At 37.8% G+C, this 16,982-nt stretch overlaps 1 protein-coding gene across 2 annotated transcripts in view; it reads right to left on the reverse strand.

Moving 5' to 3' along the window:
* The window catches only part of DGKQ (diacylglycerol kinase theta), an 89,237-nt gene that overhangs the window by 41,268 nt on the left and 30,987 nt on the right, over positions 1-16,982 (reverse strand). For both annotated transcript variants that reach the window (XR_013180180.1, XM_054652814.2), the window contains exons 3-7: positions 14,990-15,089; positions 10,082-10,167; positions 9,243-9,368; positions 7,624-7,777; positions 3,076-3,144 (exon numbers count right to left, since the gene is read on the reverse strand). Coding sequence is in view for 1 of the 2 variants with exons in the window: in XM_054652814.2 (XP_054508789.2) it covers positions 3,076-3,144; positions 7,624-7,777; positions 9,243-9,368; positions 10,082-10,167; positions 14,990-15,089 (535 nt within the window). In the remaining variant the exon portion in view is untranslated. The remainder of the gene's footprint in view (positions 1-3,075; positions 3,145-7,623; positions 7,778-9,242; positions 9,369-10,081; positions 10,168-14,989; positions 15,090-16,982) is intronic.

The following is a 16,982-nucleotide window of genomic DNA, read 5'->3' on the forward strand; positions in this document are numbered from 1 at the left end:
AGCCATTGGCAGGTGTGTGCCCTCTCTGAACTTGTTTTCTTGAGCAGCTAAAACTCCCCTAGCTTCAAGACAACTTTGAAGCACAAATCTGTGTTAACACCTGTCCTCCCGTTCTGGTAGCCACATCTTAACCCTGCTTCTCTTAGTTTTTAGAGCCTTTCCAAGCATCTGCTGAGGAATATGTGACATGTTTAGTTATCTGCAAGCAGTTACAGAAGAACACAGTGTCCCTTTTTATGAAAGCTTAAAGTTTTCTTAAGTATCTTTAGGGGAAAAATCCCTCCCTACATGCTGTCCTTGCTTCTTCTGGAAAACAGTTTGTTCCTGCTTGCAGAATTACATGGAGATCTCCTCTGCACTGTCTGCTGATTTGGGACAAGACATAAGCAAACTCTAAGCCAACAACGTGGGTCTGTCTAATACAAAACCATTTCATCTCTTATTCAGCAGATGAACAGTAACCTGAGCAAGGCAAAACAGAGGCTGTGGAAGGACATGCTACGAAACATCTGTTTGCTGACAGCACTGCAGCTCCCATTTCTCTGGTAGACAAGTTCTTCTAACACCTCCTCCAGAATGGGTTTTCACTGATGGCTGAATTTTGTCCTGCAGAAGAGGGACGCATGCTGAATCAGTTCACTTGCAGCCAGTGAGTGCTGAGAAACTCCCACAGGGCAGAGAGAGTCCTCTGCCAAACCCACTTGTATGTCTGTTAAATCTATCAACTCAGAAACTGTGTGATTTTTTATGTTAATTTTATGCTTTTGGTTTCAGTACCTTGGTAGGCTAAATATATGTGTTGATTTAACACATTTAAACCACCAACATTAAGACTTTGATCTTCTAACTTTATATTTCACTCAACAAGTCCATTACAATAGCAAAGTAACAAAAATGAATGTAGACTACTAATTCAAATCTTCTTACAATATTAAACTACAGACTTGGTATCCTTTTCTGCTGGCTTCTCTCCTGTGGAAAATGTGTGCCTTTCCACATCAATATTATTCAATTTGTTCTGATTTGTTTTCATTGTTTTTAGAAATACGTACCCCTAAAACATAAAGAGCTGGAATTAAGAAAAGCTAAGTATTCTGGAATGTAATTGAGTTCAGACACTCTTGAGGGAAAGCATAGCAACATCCCAAAGACATGGCAGATGTACTGAGTCAACACACAGAAGCACTGAGCAGCTCCTTCTTGACCCACGTTGAACAAATGGTGTTATCCCGAGACAGGTGAGTGGTACAGCCCTCTACAACTGTGTCACTGTCATAAGTTCAGCAGCTTATGACTCCCCACAGACAGAGAGGCACAACACCACAACAGCTGGCAGGTGACCCTCAATAACTTTACCAGGTAGGTTATCAGAAAAGGCATGTCCTGAGCTGACCCGAGGTCATCAATCCCATCATCTGGGGGTGGAACACACCAGAGGAGTCCACAGGGGAAGTTCTGTAGGACATCTCACTGAGCAAGGAGGTCACTCAGCTTGCAAGGATATATGAGATACATGTGAAAAGCTTTCTGGGATGGTACAAGGGTTGTTAGGGGAACTTGAGGAGAAGAATCAAAGCGAGAGATCAAAGCCATTTGGGGAAGAAGTAGTGTGGGAAAATAGAAAAATAAGGAGACAAAGGAAGTTGGTCACATTTAAAGAAGTTGCTGGTTGGTACTGCATGGCCATGCCCTGGTTTGTATCACCACAGTCTGTCCTGTCTTACCAGCAAATGCTACTTCTGACTCCTTTTGTGAGTGTGGTTTTAGCTGAGCTTTCTAAATCACAGTGAAGTTACTGCACTCCACACTCCAAAGTTTTGTGAAAATGCATTACAAAAAAGCAATATTTTATGACACTTTTCTCTTTAAAACACAACTAACGATACTTTACATGACCATTGAAAATATACCATCTACTGCTGCCTTCTCCAGTCCAGAGATGGCCTGAACAATTGACATATTAAAGTTTGTATCCTGCCCTGAATTTCCATAGCCTTTTTCTTCTTTTGGGAAGGCTAAACTAAAGCTGAACTGGTGTCTACTAATGCTTCCAATGAATCCAGCTGAAATATCTGGATACATAATCTGCTCTTTTTGACAGTCATAAGGGAAACACGCTTAATTGTTGAAATGTAGAAGCCCTCACATTCAACCACTTAAGTCACTTAAAACACTGGAAAAATCAAAATTGTTTAGACAAACTGCAGTTAGAGTATTTTCCCATAAAAAGGAAGTATGGAAGCAGATCACAACATTAAGTCACTCAAGAACTAAGTGAAACAAGAGGATGCTTGAGCTCTCTTCTATAACTCATTTAACTACTTATTGAGCTGATTTTTAAAATTCCAAATAGCACTTGCACAATCAGCCTCTTAATTTTGCAAGAACTTCAAGATTAAAAAAAAAAATTAGTATTTGTTGATTTGAAATGTCCTTTTTTACAACAATCCATGCAGTTCCATTAGGTAGCATGTACCATGTTATTCTACTTACTAATATGGATATAGGGGTGGGAAGCTCTTAAATTGCAGTTTTATCTCATCTTCCAAAAAGCAAGAATTTGGTTGTTACCAATCCCAGAAAACTCCACATGCTTAAATACTTAACTGCATAATAAACAGCCAGTCCAACTCAGTCCTGTTTACTGCAACATGCCCAAGCCAAAAAAAATTCACCTGATGTCCTCAGCAACATTTGGATCCAGAGAACATCGAAGCAAAAGGCTCTGAAAAGACATTGCTGTCTGCCCTCCAAATTTGTAGTTTATCTATGAATTATTAACACCATGTTTTCTTTCTGAAATTACCAAGTTGAAAGAAATGATCTCATTGTCAAGGTAATGAACAGATTGCCACTTATGTCAACCTACCAATGGAAATACCAAGGAGACATTTCTAAGGCCCTGGATAAGTATGTTGGACCAAAACTTTGGACCTGAAATTAAAACCTAACATTAGAAAAATAACCATTTAATATTTTGTCATAAGGCGATACAAGTTAAGATTATATGAATAAAGATTATTATATGAATAAACAAATGGGTCACTATTCATCCCTTACTAAAATTTTGCTTACTTGAATCGGTTGAAATTTGAATGTCTTTTGTTGATCCTTGTGTTGACCCATCAACATCATCATCTTCATCTGTAAAAGAGAGACATTTTAAGATAGGATTTTTGTTAATTTGCATGGAAGGGAGAAGGTGTTGGCCATTTGAGAACAATTTCCATCAAACAAGCTAACACAAAAAGAACCAGTCAGAAAAGCACACTTTCTCTTTCTACCTATTTTATGATAATAATTAATAGCATTAAAACTGCATTTCAAAAACAAAATTGCATTATCATGTAGCTACAGTGAAGGCATACATGAGATCCTTATAGTATTGGTTTTAATATTGCGACTACTGCAATTCATTCCTTTCTGAAGTCATGATGTTTGACTGTCACCAAAGTATGGATGTTTCCATTAAGTTTTAAATTACCAAACCAATCCAGCCTTCCAGTCAGAAATACTGGTGTTATAGAAGTAATTTCCACAACTGAAAAACAAAGTTACTGACACCCAAAGAGAAAGAAACTGCTGCTCCCCAAAGAGGACTTTGACAGTAGGGTCATCACTCTCACTAAAGCTAAGAGCTAACATGTCAGAAAATAATGCACCCCTGTAAAGCCATACATAAGATATTCTAAAAAGATTGAAATAAATGCTGTGAACATTTTGCATTTGCTTCTGTGCAGAACACCCTCACTGTGTTCTTATTCCTGACAGACAGAGCCATATAAGACCAGTGCAAATCCAAACATGATCAATTTTCCTTCTCTGAGGGTAGCAGTAGAGTGCAATGCTGATCAAATAACAGTATTCACACTCACACCCACTGAAAATCCCAGTCAGTCCTGACTGGGATGCAGGCAAAACTCCTGAAAGATATAAACCAGGGAACACCTTTATAAAAACTATGCCTTGCAGCTGAGGGAGAAAGCAAGCAAACAAAGCACAAAGCAAGAAATAAAGTATAAAATAAAACAAGTAAAGGCAGATCTTCAGAGCAAAAGAGGTATACTGCAGAAGTCAAAACCCTAAAGCAGGAGAACTTCCAAGAAGCAGAATCATAGCATGTCAAGAAGGTCCTAGGCAATAGTCCTAAACTTGACACCAGGTAAACTCACTGAATATTTGGGTAATGCTTCAAGTGTCTACAAGAAGACCAACAACAATGCTTTTGAGTTGCGGCTTTTAAAATATAAAAAGTGTGTTGAGATATTTGCGCTGTTATAGCTGACAGACAAACAGATCAAGTTACAAACTGGAGAGAAATTTAGATAGTATGGCCTTGAAACACCTCAAAATAAGAGAAAGCTGAATGTCTTCTTGAATTTCATTCCAGATAATTTAAAAAAAAAAAAAAAGAAGCAGTAAATATAACAATAGGAGATTACTGCTCCTGATGGCTCCCAACCCTTTTCTTTCCCAGTTTAGATGAGAAGAAGCTGACTTCTTCTATTAAACTTTCTCCTTCAGTCTGAATAGTAGGGAAATCTACACCAACAGCATCTTGAAACTATTCCAGTGAAGTTCAATGACTTTGAAATTTGTTACAATAGGCATCATTTGGAGGAAGAGGCTCCACACTGCTCTACCATTGCATCTCCTGGTAGCTCAAGAGTTTAAAAGAAGTCTCTTCCAACACAGAGATGTTTGGTGAATGCTGGTGATGAAGCTTAGCATTTATGCTGTGGCAAAAGCTGCTTCAGACAAATGGTTCCCAGTAGGTCAGCGATGATGGCCGCGCTCATTCACAGCATGGGACAAATCATATGGCACTTGCCAGCCACCAGCATGGGACGAGCTATGCCTATGCCTGCAGCAGGCAACTCATCCAGGCAACTGCCAACACTTCTCTGTACCTCAGACTGGTCTTTTCACAATCTTATGAGTGATGTCTTTTGTCAGCTGTGGCAACAGAGGAGCACCCTCTGTGCATGCCCCGTCAGGAGAACTTCTTAATGAGCCTGCCATCGCACAGAAGTGCTAATTATCTTTTGACAAAGGAATTCCTTGCTCCCCTGAAACATCCCTAACATGCACACAATCTTAGGCAAGATTCTCCACCCAGAGTCTATGCTTTTCTCCTGAAAAAGCAGTAGCAACTCCTGGGGCAGCTGTCCCGAGCTGCTTCATTGTCATCAAATACATCCCAAGAGAGTATCAGGGAGCTGCTGGATTCATGACACATCTTGGTAACTTTCAGCACATACCAGGAGCTAGTGGGGTTTCATAAGAAGACAAAGGTCTGTTCTGTGAACATGGGTAACAAGAATGACTAAAAGGCTAGAGCCCTGAGCTTCCTTGACACAGGGTGATGTGAGACCTAGTCCAAGACAATTCTTGGCTCTGCCTTTGAGGAAGAATTTGGGCAAAGAAAAAGAGAATATAGCAATGGTATCCAGTGCTATTTGCAGTGACCTGCAGACACCTGATCTTCAGCAGATGACTGAGAATGGCAAACATCCAGCAACAGGTCTTGAAGCAAGCCTCAGGATGTGGATGGTATAAAAGAAGTCATGTGGAGACACCAGACATATTCAGCATGTAGGTGCTAAACCAAGATGCAAAAAAGCACTGTCAATTACGGAAACCCAGAACAAAACACTTTATGCACAGCAGAGAGCAAGGAAGGTGGTGCACCACAAGTATCACTCACCACGCCTTGTGCTGAGCCACAGCTGTGGCTCAGTGACCATTTAAAAAAGGAAGATGTCAATTGCTGAGGCAGCTGTCAAGGTCACAGGCATGCAACAGATCTGCAGCAGGAGGAAAGGGGAGCAACCCCATGGCTCACGCTCTCCTCCCCTGGGTGCAGCCTCCATCCTGAGAGGCTGCTGCCCATTGGATGATGGGGAGCTAAGCTCAAGGGGCAGAAATTCTTACAGGCCATAGGAAAGAGAGCCTGTGTTACAAATGAGATTTTTCAAGGTGTTGCTATACCATACCTCTGTGACACACAGGCTAAGGACTATAAAAATGCATTCTGGCTTTCCAAACAAGGTGGATTTTATTCAACTTCATTTTTTCCCTTTCATGTGACAACAAAGCATTGGAAATGGTCCCAATTAAGTTAGTGAATATTCCTCCATCCCTATGTATCTGCTTCTGACCACAAGCTAATGGCTGCATTCTCTCAATTCAAAGGATCAGACAAACTTTTTCATTAAAGCAACACAAAAATGCCATTCTTACTTTAAAAAAACCTCAACTAATATGAAATAACACACTTAGCATGTAGCATAGTCCTGAAATAGAAAATCTTTTCTTCCATCTCTTAAAATATTGAAGGAAGAGACTAGAAGGTGTAGCTAAAATTGTGTAGCTTGGATTCTTTCACTTAAGGTGCTCCATGTTCAATTTGATTAAGAGGTGATTTAAAAATAAAAAAAATGTGCAAGCCTGACATCTTAAAAGAACACACCACTGTTGAAGAGAGAAACTTAGCATCAGAAAAGTCAAACCGAAGATTCTATTTTAAAGGTTTGTGATTAACTTCTCTTAGTTATAATAATCAACTTTATCATCCCATAAACCTTTGGGTCACTTGTGAAATACCTAACAATGGAACTGAACCAAAGTTCACAGTGAATCCTGCAGCACAATTAAGCTCATCCAGATTGTGTTTTGGTTACTTCTTACATTGGAAACATTAGGAACTCCATGATTTTCAAATGGGTGCTATACTACATCTTTTACCACTAGCAAGCAAATTCATTAAAAAGAAAAAACACTAATTGAAAAAAACCCAATCCACAAGAGCAACCTAACTCCTCCTCTCTGCCTTTGATAGGTCACTGGAGTGGTCTGGGCTGCGCAGAGCTCAGGTCACACAGTTCACGCGGTAGCAGGGCTTCTGCCACAGCTTCTGCACACAGGACACAGGGCTCCTGCTCATCATCAGCTCTCCTCACCAAAACCAGACCTGAGCCAGGAGCAGAAAGCTCAAGAGCAATCTGCCATGTTGAAAAAAGAGCAGTTGCAAATATCTAACTTTCATGAGCTGTATTTTGCCTGCCTTTTAATTCCTTTCCTATTCCATTGAAGCACCAAAACAAAGGTTTCACAGGTGTGTAATAATCAAAATACAAATGAAAAAATACTTCCATGTACCTCAGGCTTAAAAAATTCTTGCTCCTAAAGAGCTGTTAGACAAACATTCACTCTAGATGGCAGCAGAACATTACCCTGCCTAGACATATGGTATTGTTTTAGCACGGAAACCTTAAAAAGGACAGATGCTTAATCCAAGAGACAAATAAAAGTATCTGTACACATGATATAAGAAATAACTATTTCCAGCAATGATAACACTAACACCACAATTTTTTTGATTTTAAGTTTTCGCTTTCTTTGTTTCAAGGATAGCACACAAATTGTCCTGCACCAGTAAACAGAAGTTTCTGCATTTTTCACAGCATCCATTAAAAAATCTCTAATCTCTCCCAGAAATAGCAAGAAGTTACTGTATTGCCACAAAAGCCAATAAAAAGTAGCAATAATATATTTAATTGACTGATGACTCTAGGTTAAAAAAACTCATCAATTAGTTGCATTCAACTTTGAAATTTTTACCTGATTCTGTTTGCAAATTTTCTGATATCCGAAAACAATGCAATTTGCTGAAGTTGCGAGAAAACAACTGAACACAACTTGGAGGAAGAATCATATTCCTTAATCTTCCAAAGGTACATTCTGGTGGGACAATTACACAGCAAGCAGCATGAGCCTATAAACAACAGCATTAGTTAAGAACTTGTGATACACACTGGAAGTAAATTTATTCATAACAAACTATGACTGAAATTGTATCATTCAGGTTAGGGATTATATAGACCTTTTGTAAATCACCTTCATTACATGAATGGCCCATCTGCCACTAGATTTTTATTTGTTTAATTTAGATTTTGTGTTACCAGTAATAGGGAGTCTTAATATGTCAAGAAACTTTCAAGGATCATGAACCTGTTCTGTTAAAAGCGAAAGATCTTTATACAGCTAAACGGAGAACTTTAAAGTTTTGGTCTCAAACTCTGATACTCCACTCTATGTGGAAATTTTCTGAGGGAAATGGAAAAGGTGCACAGGTTATATTGAGCAGCTTGAAAAGAGCAGTATCCTCTTATATAGCTGTACCCACTTGCAGACTCTGAGGTAAGACTGTTTTCAGTTTTATTCCAAAAGGTGACTGGATAGTTTCTGCCTTTACACTGTTGCAAATCTTCTGCCTTTATTGAATACACGTACCTTTGTATGTATGGCCACACAGCATGTTACATTTCCTAGAGAAACTGTAGAACATTTGAGAACTGTATTTGACTCTTCTCAAATACAGTCCCTCCCACCTCAGAAATTATGTCTCAGATTAAAATACAAACCCCACAATATTAAAAAAAAAATAAAATCATTGAAATCATACCTGAAATACAGAATAATCTCTAGAGTTTTATTTTAAATCATTACTACATGGAGTACCTCATCTAGCCTTAAGCAGCAAATTAACGATTTCTTACATATACTTTCAGTTCCCACCTCATCTACTGCTACTTTCACTTCCACCACATTTTAAATGAGGTGGCATTAAGTGGATGGACTAATTGTTATCTGCAGTACACACTGTCTATCAGTGTGTGAAAAGCTGTGGTTTCCAGAATTATTACTGAAAGGTGCCATCAGCTTGCACGGGAAATAAACATGTGTCATGTGAATGGAAAAACACAGAAACTGGTATTGACAGCTTAAAAAACCCCAACCACACAGGCTAAGACCTATTCTATGCTGAAATAACAGCAAATATATGAGAATGGTAAGTCTTTATCCTTGCAGAATTCAAATAAATTTATTTTTGAAATAAATTCTGATTTAACACAGAAAGTGCCTGCAGGCTTCTAACCACAGATCTATAATGATTAGGCCCTGTTAAATTCCACTGGATTTACACAAAGCTTCCCTGTGACTTTGAGAGTTGTTAATTAAAATTACTATGAGGAGGATTTAAAAAATCAGATTTCCCATCTCACACATAAAAAAATATTCAAATAAATAACTGTATAGATTAAGTGTATTTATAAAGTGTATAAAAAACATATTTATACAGTGTGCAAATAAATTATGTTTATATCAAGTGTTCGAATAAGCATGTGCCCATATATATATATGTGGTTACCACAAATACATGCAGCAGCACAACATACCAGGATGCCACACCATTCACATCTCATGCCAGAGAGCACCTCAGAAGACCCACAGGTTTTTTTGCAAAATTCGCAACGAGCACTTGAAGAAAGGTTTCCCTCCCTCCAGTGGTGGTGGTAAGTATCCTGAGGGAACACATCACAACTTAGCATTATATGAATCAGATACACATTCATTTTCAATACAACTTTAAAATCAGTAATTCAAATAGCTCTGAGGAAATAGCAACAGATACTAGGGCATAAGTTTTTCTCAAGATAAATACGAATCTTTAACAATCTAACATTTCACTAAAAAAAGAAGTTTCATCAAATTATCAAAAAAATTATCACTGTGTTTTTCCTTCACAGGAAAAAAACTCTTTTAAAAAAAAACATCCTACAATGTCAGTATTCTGTATCTACTGTGCTGTGGGAAGATAAGAAAATAGGCAGTTTTGCCTCAGTCAGACTGCAGGAAGCATGAGGATAAGAGAACATTTGCCAGGGATGCAATGCAGCCAACAGCTCAACATACAGAAAAAAAAAGAAAAGAGTTCCACACCAGCTTTTGCAAAGAAACTTTTATATAAGATATGTGATTTTTTTTTTTTTTTAATTTGGAGGTTGTACACATCCCACAGATTTTTCAGCAGGAGTTCAAAAGCATTGTGAATATACCAGCATTTAAGTTCACCTCACTCTTTGAAGTATATTCTGAAGTCACACAGGTCCTTTGCCTGTCAATAAGCAACTAAAGTGCTTTGATAACTGGCATGTGAGACTAAAGACCAAGACTGCTCCTTCTCTAGTCCACAAAACACATGACCACCTTTCCCTGCAGAGGCTTTGGCACTTACATGGTCCAGGTGCCCATCCTGGTGACACTGTCGGCAGTCACTGCAAGCAAACAGGATACAGTCTGTGTGCACATGTAGCTCACAAACTAAAAGCACAAAAAAAAAAAACTTTTTTAGGCTGGAAACCCCAGGGTTTTTCTGCATCTCCTTCTGCCCTCCCTTCCATGCTCCTCTACTACCCTTTTCACACCATACTTTTTCTCCTTCACGCTCTTTACATTCAGCAACGGTAGACAATAAATAAGTTCACCAGCATTGTTTTGTGTGTTCCTCCACTTCCTCTGTGTTAAAAAGGTGTAACAAATATAAAGGAAAGGCTGAGCTAATTTTGCTCATAAACAGCACTTGTCATATTTCCTCCAATTAGAGCAAGTTGAATGTGTACAACTGCTCGGCTTTGTCTCATAGTTCCAGAGGAACTGCTGCCTACTCCAACATACCTGTGCCTGAAGGCTGCTTTGAGTCAATCACCGTATATAAGGTAAATCACTATTTCATTGTCAAAAAAATATGAAATAATTTTTTCAGAGCACCCTCCTAAGCAAGGTTAACATTGCCTTCCAAAATATGGTACATACTTGTAGGTGGAAGAAGTTTGAGTGAACCCTGCAAATGTTTAGGCAAGTCTTGGTTTTAAAATGCCTTCATTATTTAAAAGCTGACTTGAAATACCAGATGTGAAAAAAAAGAATCTGCAGTTATGCTACAAAGTTATGAGTTACAAAAAAAAAAAAATATTCCCAAAACAATAACTAATAGATCTCCATACCTAGCTTCATCATTTCAAGAGTTAGGAGGGTTCTCTGTGGGCCTCAGAGACAGAGATGGATAAAAAAGATCCTCCTGTAGCTGCTTTGTAAATACTCTGGGAAGGCATCTAACTTTTCATCAAGTAAATGAAAGCAAGAGACAAGCATCAAATTTTTCAAATACCTTTCAGTTACAGTCAAACAAGTTATTTCTCCAAGCATATCACAAAAATATGAGAACTGTAACCCGAAGATTGGAAGGTAACAACTGCACATATTAGCACATTATCTGAAAGTGTCTTGAAAGCAATGCTATTAATTTACTTGAAAACAATGCTATTATTTAGAAAATAATACCCAATTCGTGCTCTCTGGGCTCTTCCAGAGCAGAATTAACATTGTGTTTTCTAGCCCCAGAGAAGACATAATCTCCCATCACACCGAAGCGGACTCATGACTAAGTCAACCACACACACAGCTCCCCATGCTCAGTGTCTTTCTTCACTGCACTCAAGAACTTCTCTCTGAGCTGTGGCACAGTCCCTCCTCCACTCACATTTCTCCCTGTTCATAGATGTAACAGGAATATTTTCCATTTTTGCCAGTTCAACTAACCAGGCAAACTAGATGCTTGGAGTCATACTCTTACTAATGTTCAAAGTGTCCATAGACAACGTTGCAGCTTCAAGGAATTTACAAAAGCATTGGGGGTTTTATTGTTAATTCTGCCAATACAGACATGCACTGCCCTTTGCTATACTTTGTAAGAACACAGAGGGGGTTTTACCTTTTGTTTAATTCACTTCTGCTGCTTCTAGCACCAACCCTAGCCCCAAATTGGTAAGAAAAATGTTCACATAAATGGTGGGAATGTCCTAGGGAGTTAATCCCTTAAGCTGACTATCCTGGTGTAGGAAAGAAGATGTTTTTGAATGTAAAGATTAAATTAGAGGTCCTACAAAAAGAAATTTAATCTTTATCAGCCATTCCATAATCTGCATTACTCTTTAACACATAACAGAATGACAATCTTCTGTTCAAGCTAGCTATGAAAGTTCTTTATGATTGCCAAAAAACCCAACCTGATTAATTTCAGATACATAAACTTGAGAGAAGAGCCTTTAAAATGTTAACTGCATCCTTCTCCAGTCAATCTGCTGCTCCTGCCCAATGATTATTAAGGAACTTTAGTAAAGAATTTGGCACAAAAAAAATGTTTGGATTACTCCAATATCTATTTGTTACTTTCCGTCCCTTCTTCCTGGAAATAAAAGGAACAACATCATGAGTCTGGGTTCAACTGGCACCAGTGAAATCTGGTAGCAAAAATAGCTATCCAAAGCAATCAGTAACTGTCACTAGAATTTGGAGTGAATCTATTGTCATTTTTACCAATGACACATATATATTTATTTCACTATGCATTAATAAACATGCATGCTCATTTCTGAGAACAGGTCCCCTACTGTGCACCCACAAGATTTATGTGGGTGAAACATTTACTTCCTTTCAAGAAAGTTTATTCAATTTTAATATATAAACAGTGCAAATCAAGTGATTAAAATCACTTGAAAGAAGTTTTTATTTTACAATTACATTTAATGACGTCAATCATTTTTTTAGAGAAGGTAACTCCATCTTAGCCTTTGTTTTTATCTTAATTATGGTAAAGAGTCCAAGAAAAGTTCTTAATTTTAGTATCAGACATGAAAGTTTATTCAATTTTAATATATAAACAGTGCAAATCAAGTGATTAAAATCACTTGAAAGAAGTTTTTATTTTACAATTACATTTAATGACGTCAATCATTTTTTTAGAGAAGGTAACTCCATCTTAGCCTTTGTTTTTATCTTAATTATGGTAAAGAGTCCAAGAAAAGTTCTTAATTTTAGTATCAGACATGAACATCATAAACAAGACTAGATTTGCAGTATTAGGCTAAGTCATTAGAGATAAAAAAAAAAAAGGAAGAAAGTTCTATATCTCCATCTGAATTTAAAAGTTTGTTACCTTAAAACATTAGACTTCTAAACCAAATTCCACAAGCATTTTTGAAGAGTTAAGGAAGAATCTTGTGCATTTTATAAACTTCAGCTGCCATTTTTAAGATACATTTAAAAAAATTAGCAGAGAAACAAACTGTAGACTTACTGGTATTCAGAAAAAGCACACCGAACAAATCACACCACACAAAATAGTAAAACTGTAAAATCCATGTGAGGAAAATAATTCAGAACCTTAAACGAACCATTAAAAAAATTCTGTGCATGTGTAATATCTAACTACAACATGTGATTTCATGTGCTTCATATTTACTAACACTTAAATGGAAACATCTGAAAAAATATTCCTTTGCACTTGTAGGCTGGGTTTGGCTGGGGTAGAACTAATTTTCTTCACAGTGGCTAGAATGAGGCTGTGTTTTGGGTTTGTGTTGCACACAGGGTTTATAATATAGAGATGTTTTAGTTACTCTTGAGCAGGGCTTACACAGAGCCAAGGCCTTTCCTGCTTTTCGAACTGCTACGCTGGGGAGGAAGTTAGGGAAAGCTGAGAGGAGACACAGCCAGGACAGGTGACTCAAACCGGCCAAAGGGATATTCCAGACCATCTGACATCCTGCTCAGTATTTAAAGCTGGGAACAAGAAGGAGGAATGAGGAATATTTGGGGTGATGGCATTTGTCCTCCCAAGTCCCTGTGAGGTGTGAGGGGGCCCTGCTGTCCTGGAGATGCAAAACACCTGCCCGCCCATTGGAAGCTGGGAATGACTTCTTCATTTTTCTCTGCTTGTGTGTGGGGGGGGTTTTACTTTCCATATAATACTTTCCAATATAATCTGGCTTCCAATTGTCTCCCTGATCCTGGTGGAAGGGCAGGCAGCAAGTGGTGTATGTGGTGCTTAGCAGCTGTCTGGGGGAAACCACAACAAATTGATACAATGAGAATGCAGTAGAATTAATAGAGTAAGAATATGAAAGCAAAATTTAGAAAGCTTTAACTAAATTGGATCACTAAACTAAAGCTATTTGTAATAGTTAAGAGGGTATAACTAGTGAAAACTATTTTCTTCTCAAATTTCTATGTTTATCTAATGGCACACAGGTTCTGAGTCTTACTAAGATCACTAGAAAATTCCCTGTGCTATCTGTAGCTCACAGAACATCCTACCAAACCATCCTGGTCACATGGGGACTATCCTAAGTGACATATTCCCACTAGTCAGAAGAACAGTTTGGCTCCATTATGCAACTCAACAGACAAAAGCAGAAACAGAAATACTGTTCACACCAAGTCTAAATACCGTGATCAAAGAGGATTGCTTCCCCTACACATACACATAGAAAAATCATATTTAATAAGACATTATCTTAAGCAAAAAAGCGATTTTGGAAGCAACTCAATTCCCTGAAGAATTGATTTTTCATTCATTAGACTTTTTTAAACAGTTCAGAGGTAATATTCCTATAAAACAGTAAATTCTATTTAACCTCACAACTCAACTGAACAACTAATAGACATTTAAGACAATGGAGAATTGGAGAGCTGTCCTACATCAAAATCAGTCATGTACTCATGCCAACATTCAAAATAAAAATCTGGTATTTGAGTGATTTCTTTAATTATTGTTTTTTCAGAGAATCCATGTCAGAACATTCAGAGCAGTACTATTTTGACAAATAATATTTTCAAATATCTTTCCATTGAAGGTACCTCATCCTCATTACAAGTAACAGATATCTGAGACTAGTAACACAGGAAATTCTACATTCTTTTCTAGAAATACGAATACCTGATGATTCTCTGTATCAAAAGTTTCCACTGGAAACAGAAATAAATTACTGCAACAGGACAAGTCTTTCAGCAAAATAGCTCCTCATTCGTTGCCCATCTCAGGCAGGGATTCATTGCACACCACCACAGACTTGATCAAAGTAAATTGGCAGAAAGCTGAAAAGAGTGTACAGGTTTGACATAATTTGCATTTTATGGAAGGTGGTTGATTTATTATTCCTTAGTTTGGAGTACACCTTCCCACAACCAATGAATGGATAATAAACAAACCAAATATTGCTCAATCACTCAAGGTATGCAGTGTAGGGAGACTGTAGGTTACTGGGTGGCACACAGATGGCAGTACAAATAAGGTTTGAGTTACCTTCACATCGAAAGGCAGGTGACTCCAGGGACTTCCTGCACACAGCACAGAACTTTCTTTTGTAAAGTCCTGGAGGCCCAAAACAGTGTGCAACTGGAACCTGCCAGCAAAGAATGCATAAGACATCATCAATATCAACTTTCAAAGTGTCAGTTAAAATTCATAGAAGCTGCTTTATCTTGCAACAACAGAGCAGTATCTACAACGTGAACTTAACTCAGCAGAAGAATAAATAGATGAAACATCCTTTAAAGAATAATCATACTTGGAAATATACGTTAAATGCTTAAATGTAACTTTTTTTAATTCTTGGGAATTAATATGTATTGTATATATTTTTAAGCTGATTAGCTTCTTGACGATTCACAACAACACGAATCCAAAGGCTTCCTTTGGGACATACCTGTAATCACAGCTGTTCTTCTAAGCATTCTTAATTGAATCAAGGACAATTAAAGAGTAATTACCGCACAGGTGAACAAAATACCCTAAAGACATGCACAAGACAACTTTTAACATCTCAGAGCTGCCGCAGTTCAGTGCTCTCCACACACCTTTCACTTCCTCCCCAAATACAGCCCGGCCACTGGCTGACCAAAGGGATTGGTTGGTCTCCCCTTGCCTTATCCAAAGCTTCAAGGCCTGAATGGTATCCAGCTCCTGAAGTACATCCAGACTGAGTTTCCTCTTGACGGTAGGTTGAAAATGATAGACTGCAATTTTCTCTTGCAAAAGCTATCTATACCAACAGTTTTGGCAAATGTGTTTCTTATTATTCATTTACCTTAAATTGGGTTTTTTCTTGCTTGATTTTATTAATTATTAATTTTTGATTAATAATGAACATGGGAAGTGATAGTACCAAAGAATCAACAGATGAAGCAAAGTAAAGAATAAGAAACATACTTAAGTTTCATACCTTTTCTAGAGACTACTCTTCCTACAAGATGCACAACTCTGCTAAAGTGACAGTCACATTAAAAGGAAAGAACATAACTGCATGTTTAAAGTCCTGGGATCCAAATGAGTTCCACAAAAGTTTGCTGTGATTTAGGCATTTAGTATTATGCATTTCACATGCCCTTCTTGCTACAATGAAGTTTTACACATCAAGTTTATCTTGTGGTTGTATTTCTGGCAAAAGCTGACAAATTATTATTTAGGTCTCAAATGAAATTAATCATTCCCAGTAAAACTTTGGAAATAAAGACTTCAGATACATGGAGTCACAGATAACAGCCTTTCCTCTCAGATATACTGGTAAAACATCCTTCAATTATTCATCAGGATTTGAATTTTCTCCTTGTATATTGAGGTTTTCCTGAGAACTATTAGCAGCAAATCTGACACGTACTGTGAACACAGAATTTGATGACCCAAGGAGTTGCTTCCAGTTATAAGCATCAAATTCCCACAAGAATTTTCTGTCTCAGAAAGTATGGGAACAGTTACATCAAACAATCCTATTATTCAAGCATGAACAATAAAAGAAATGAGGTAAAGTTTTGCCAGATGCAACACAAGGAGAAAAGAACAATTCTGGAAATTTAATCAAGAAAAATCAGTAACCCCCAAACTACAAAGCATGTGGTTCCTCAGCGCTCCTCAGAATTAAGCTTTGGGAGGTAAAAGAGGACAAAGAGAGGTATGAAATATGTTTGTCTTACTAAACATTAACAGAATAGTGCACAGCAGCGGACCAGTGAATCAAAGTAACCAGCTCATTGCCCTAGGAGACCGTGAGGAATCCTTGCTCCCTGACTGACCAGGAAACTGCCCATTCAGATCCCAAGCTCCCCACTAAGCTGGGCTGACAGCCAGCCTACAAAAAAGACTCCATATCAGTATCTCCAATACAATATATTAACAGCATTTCCTCTGAAAGCTTCAAGTTTTAACTTGATGTACAAGTTGGGGATTAAAAAATACAGCCAAACCATTATTTTCAGGTCCATACCCTACTCCTTTCAGCCCAAATTGAAATTTCATTCTC

Source organism: Agelaius phoeniceus, chromosome Z (genome assembly GCF_051311805.1).
Source record: "Agelaius phoeniceus isolate bAgePho1 chromosome Z, bAgePho1.hap1, whole genome shotgun sequence".
Classification (NCBI taxonomy): Eukaryota; Metazoa; Chordata; class Aves; order Passeriformes; family Icteridae; genus Agelaius; species Agelaius phoeniceus.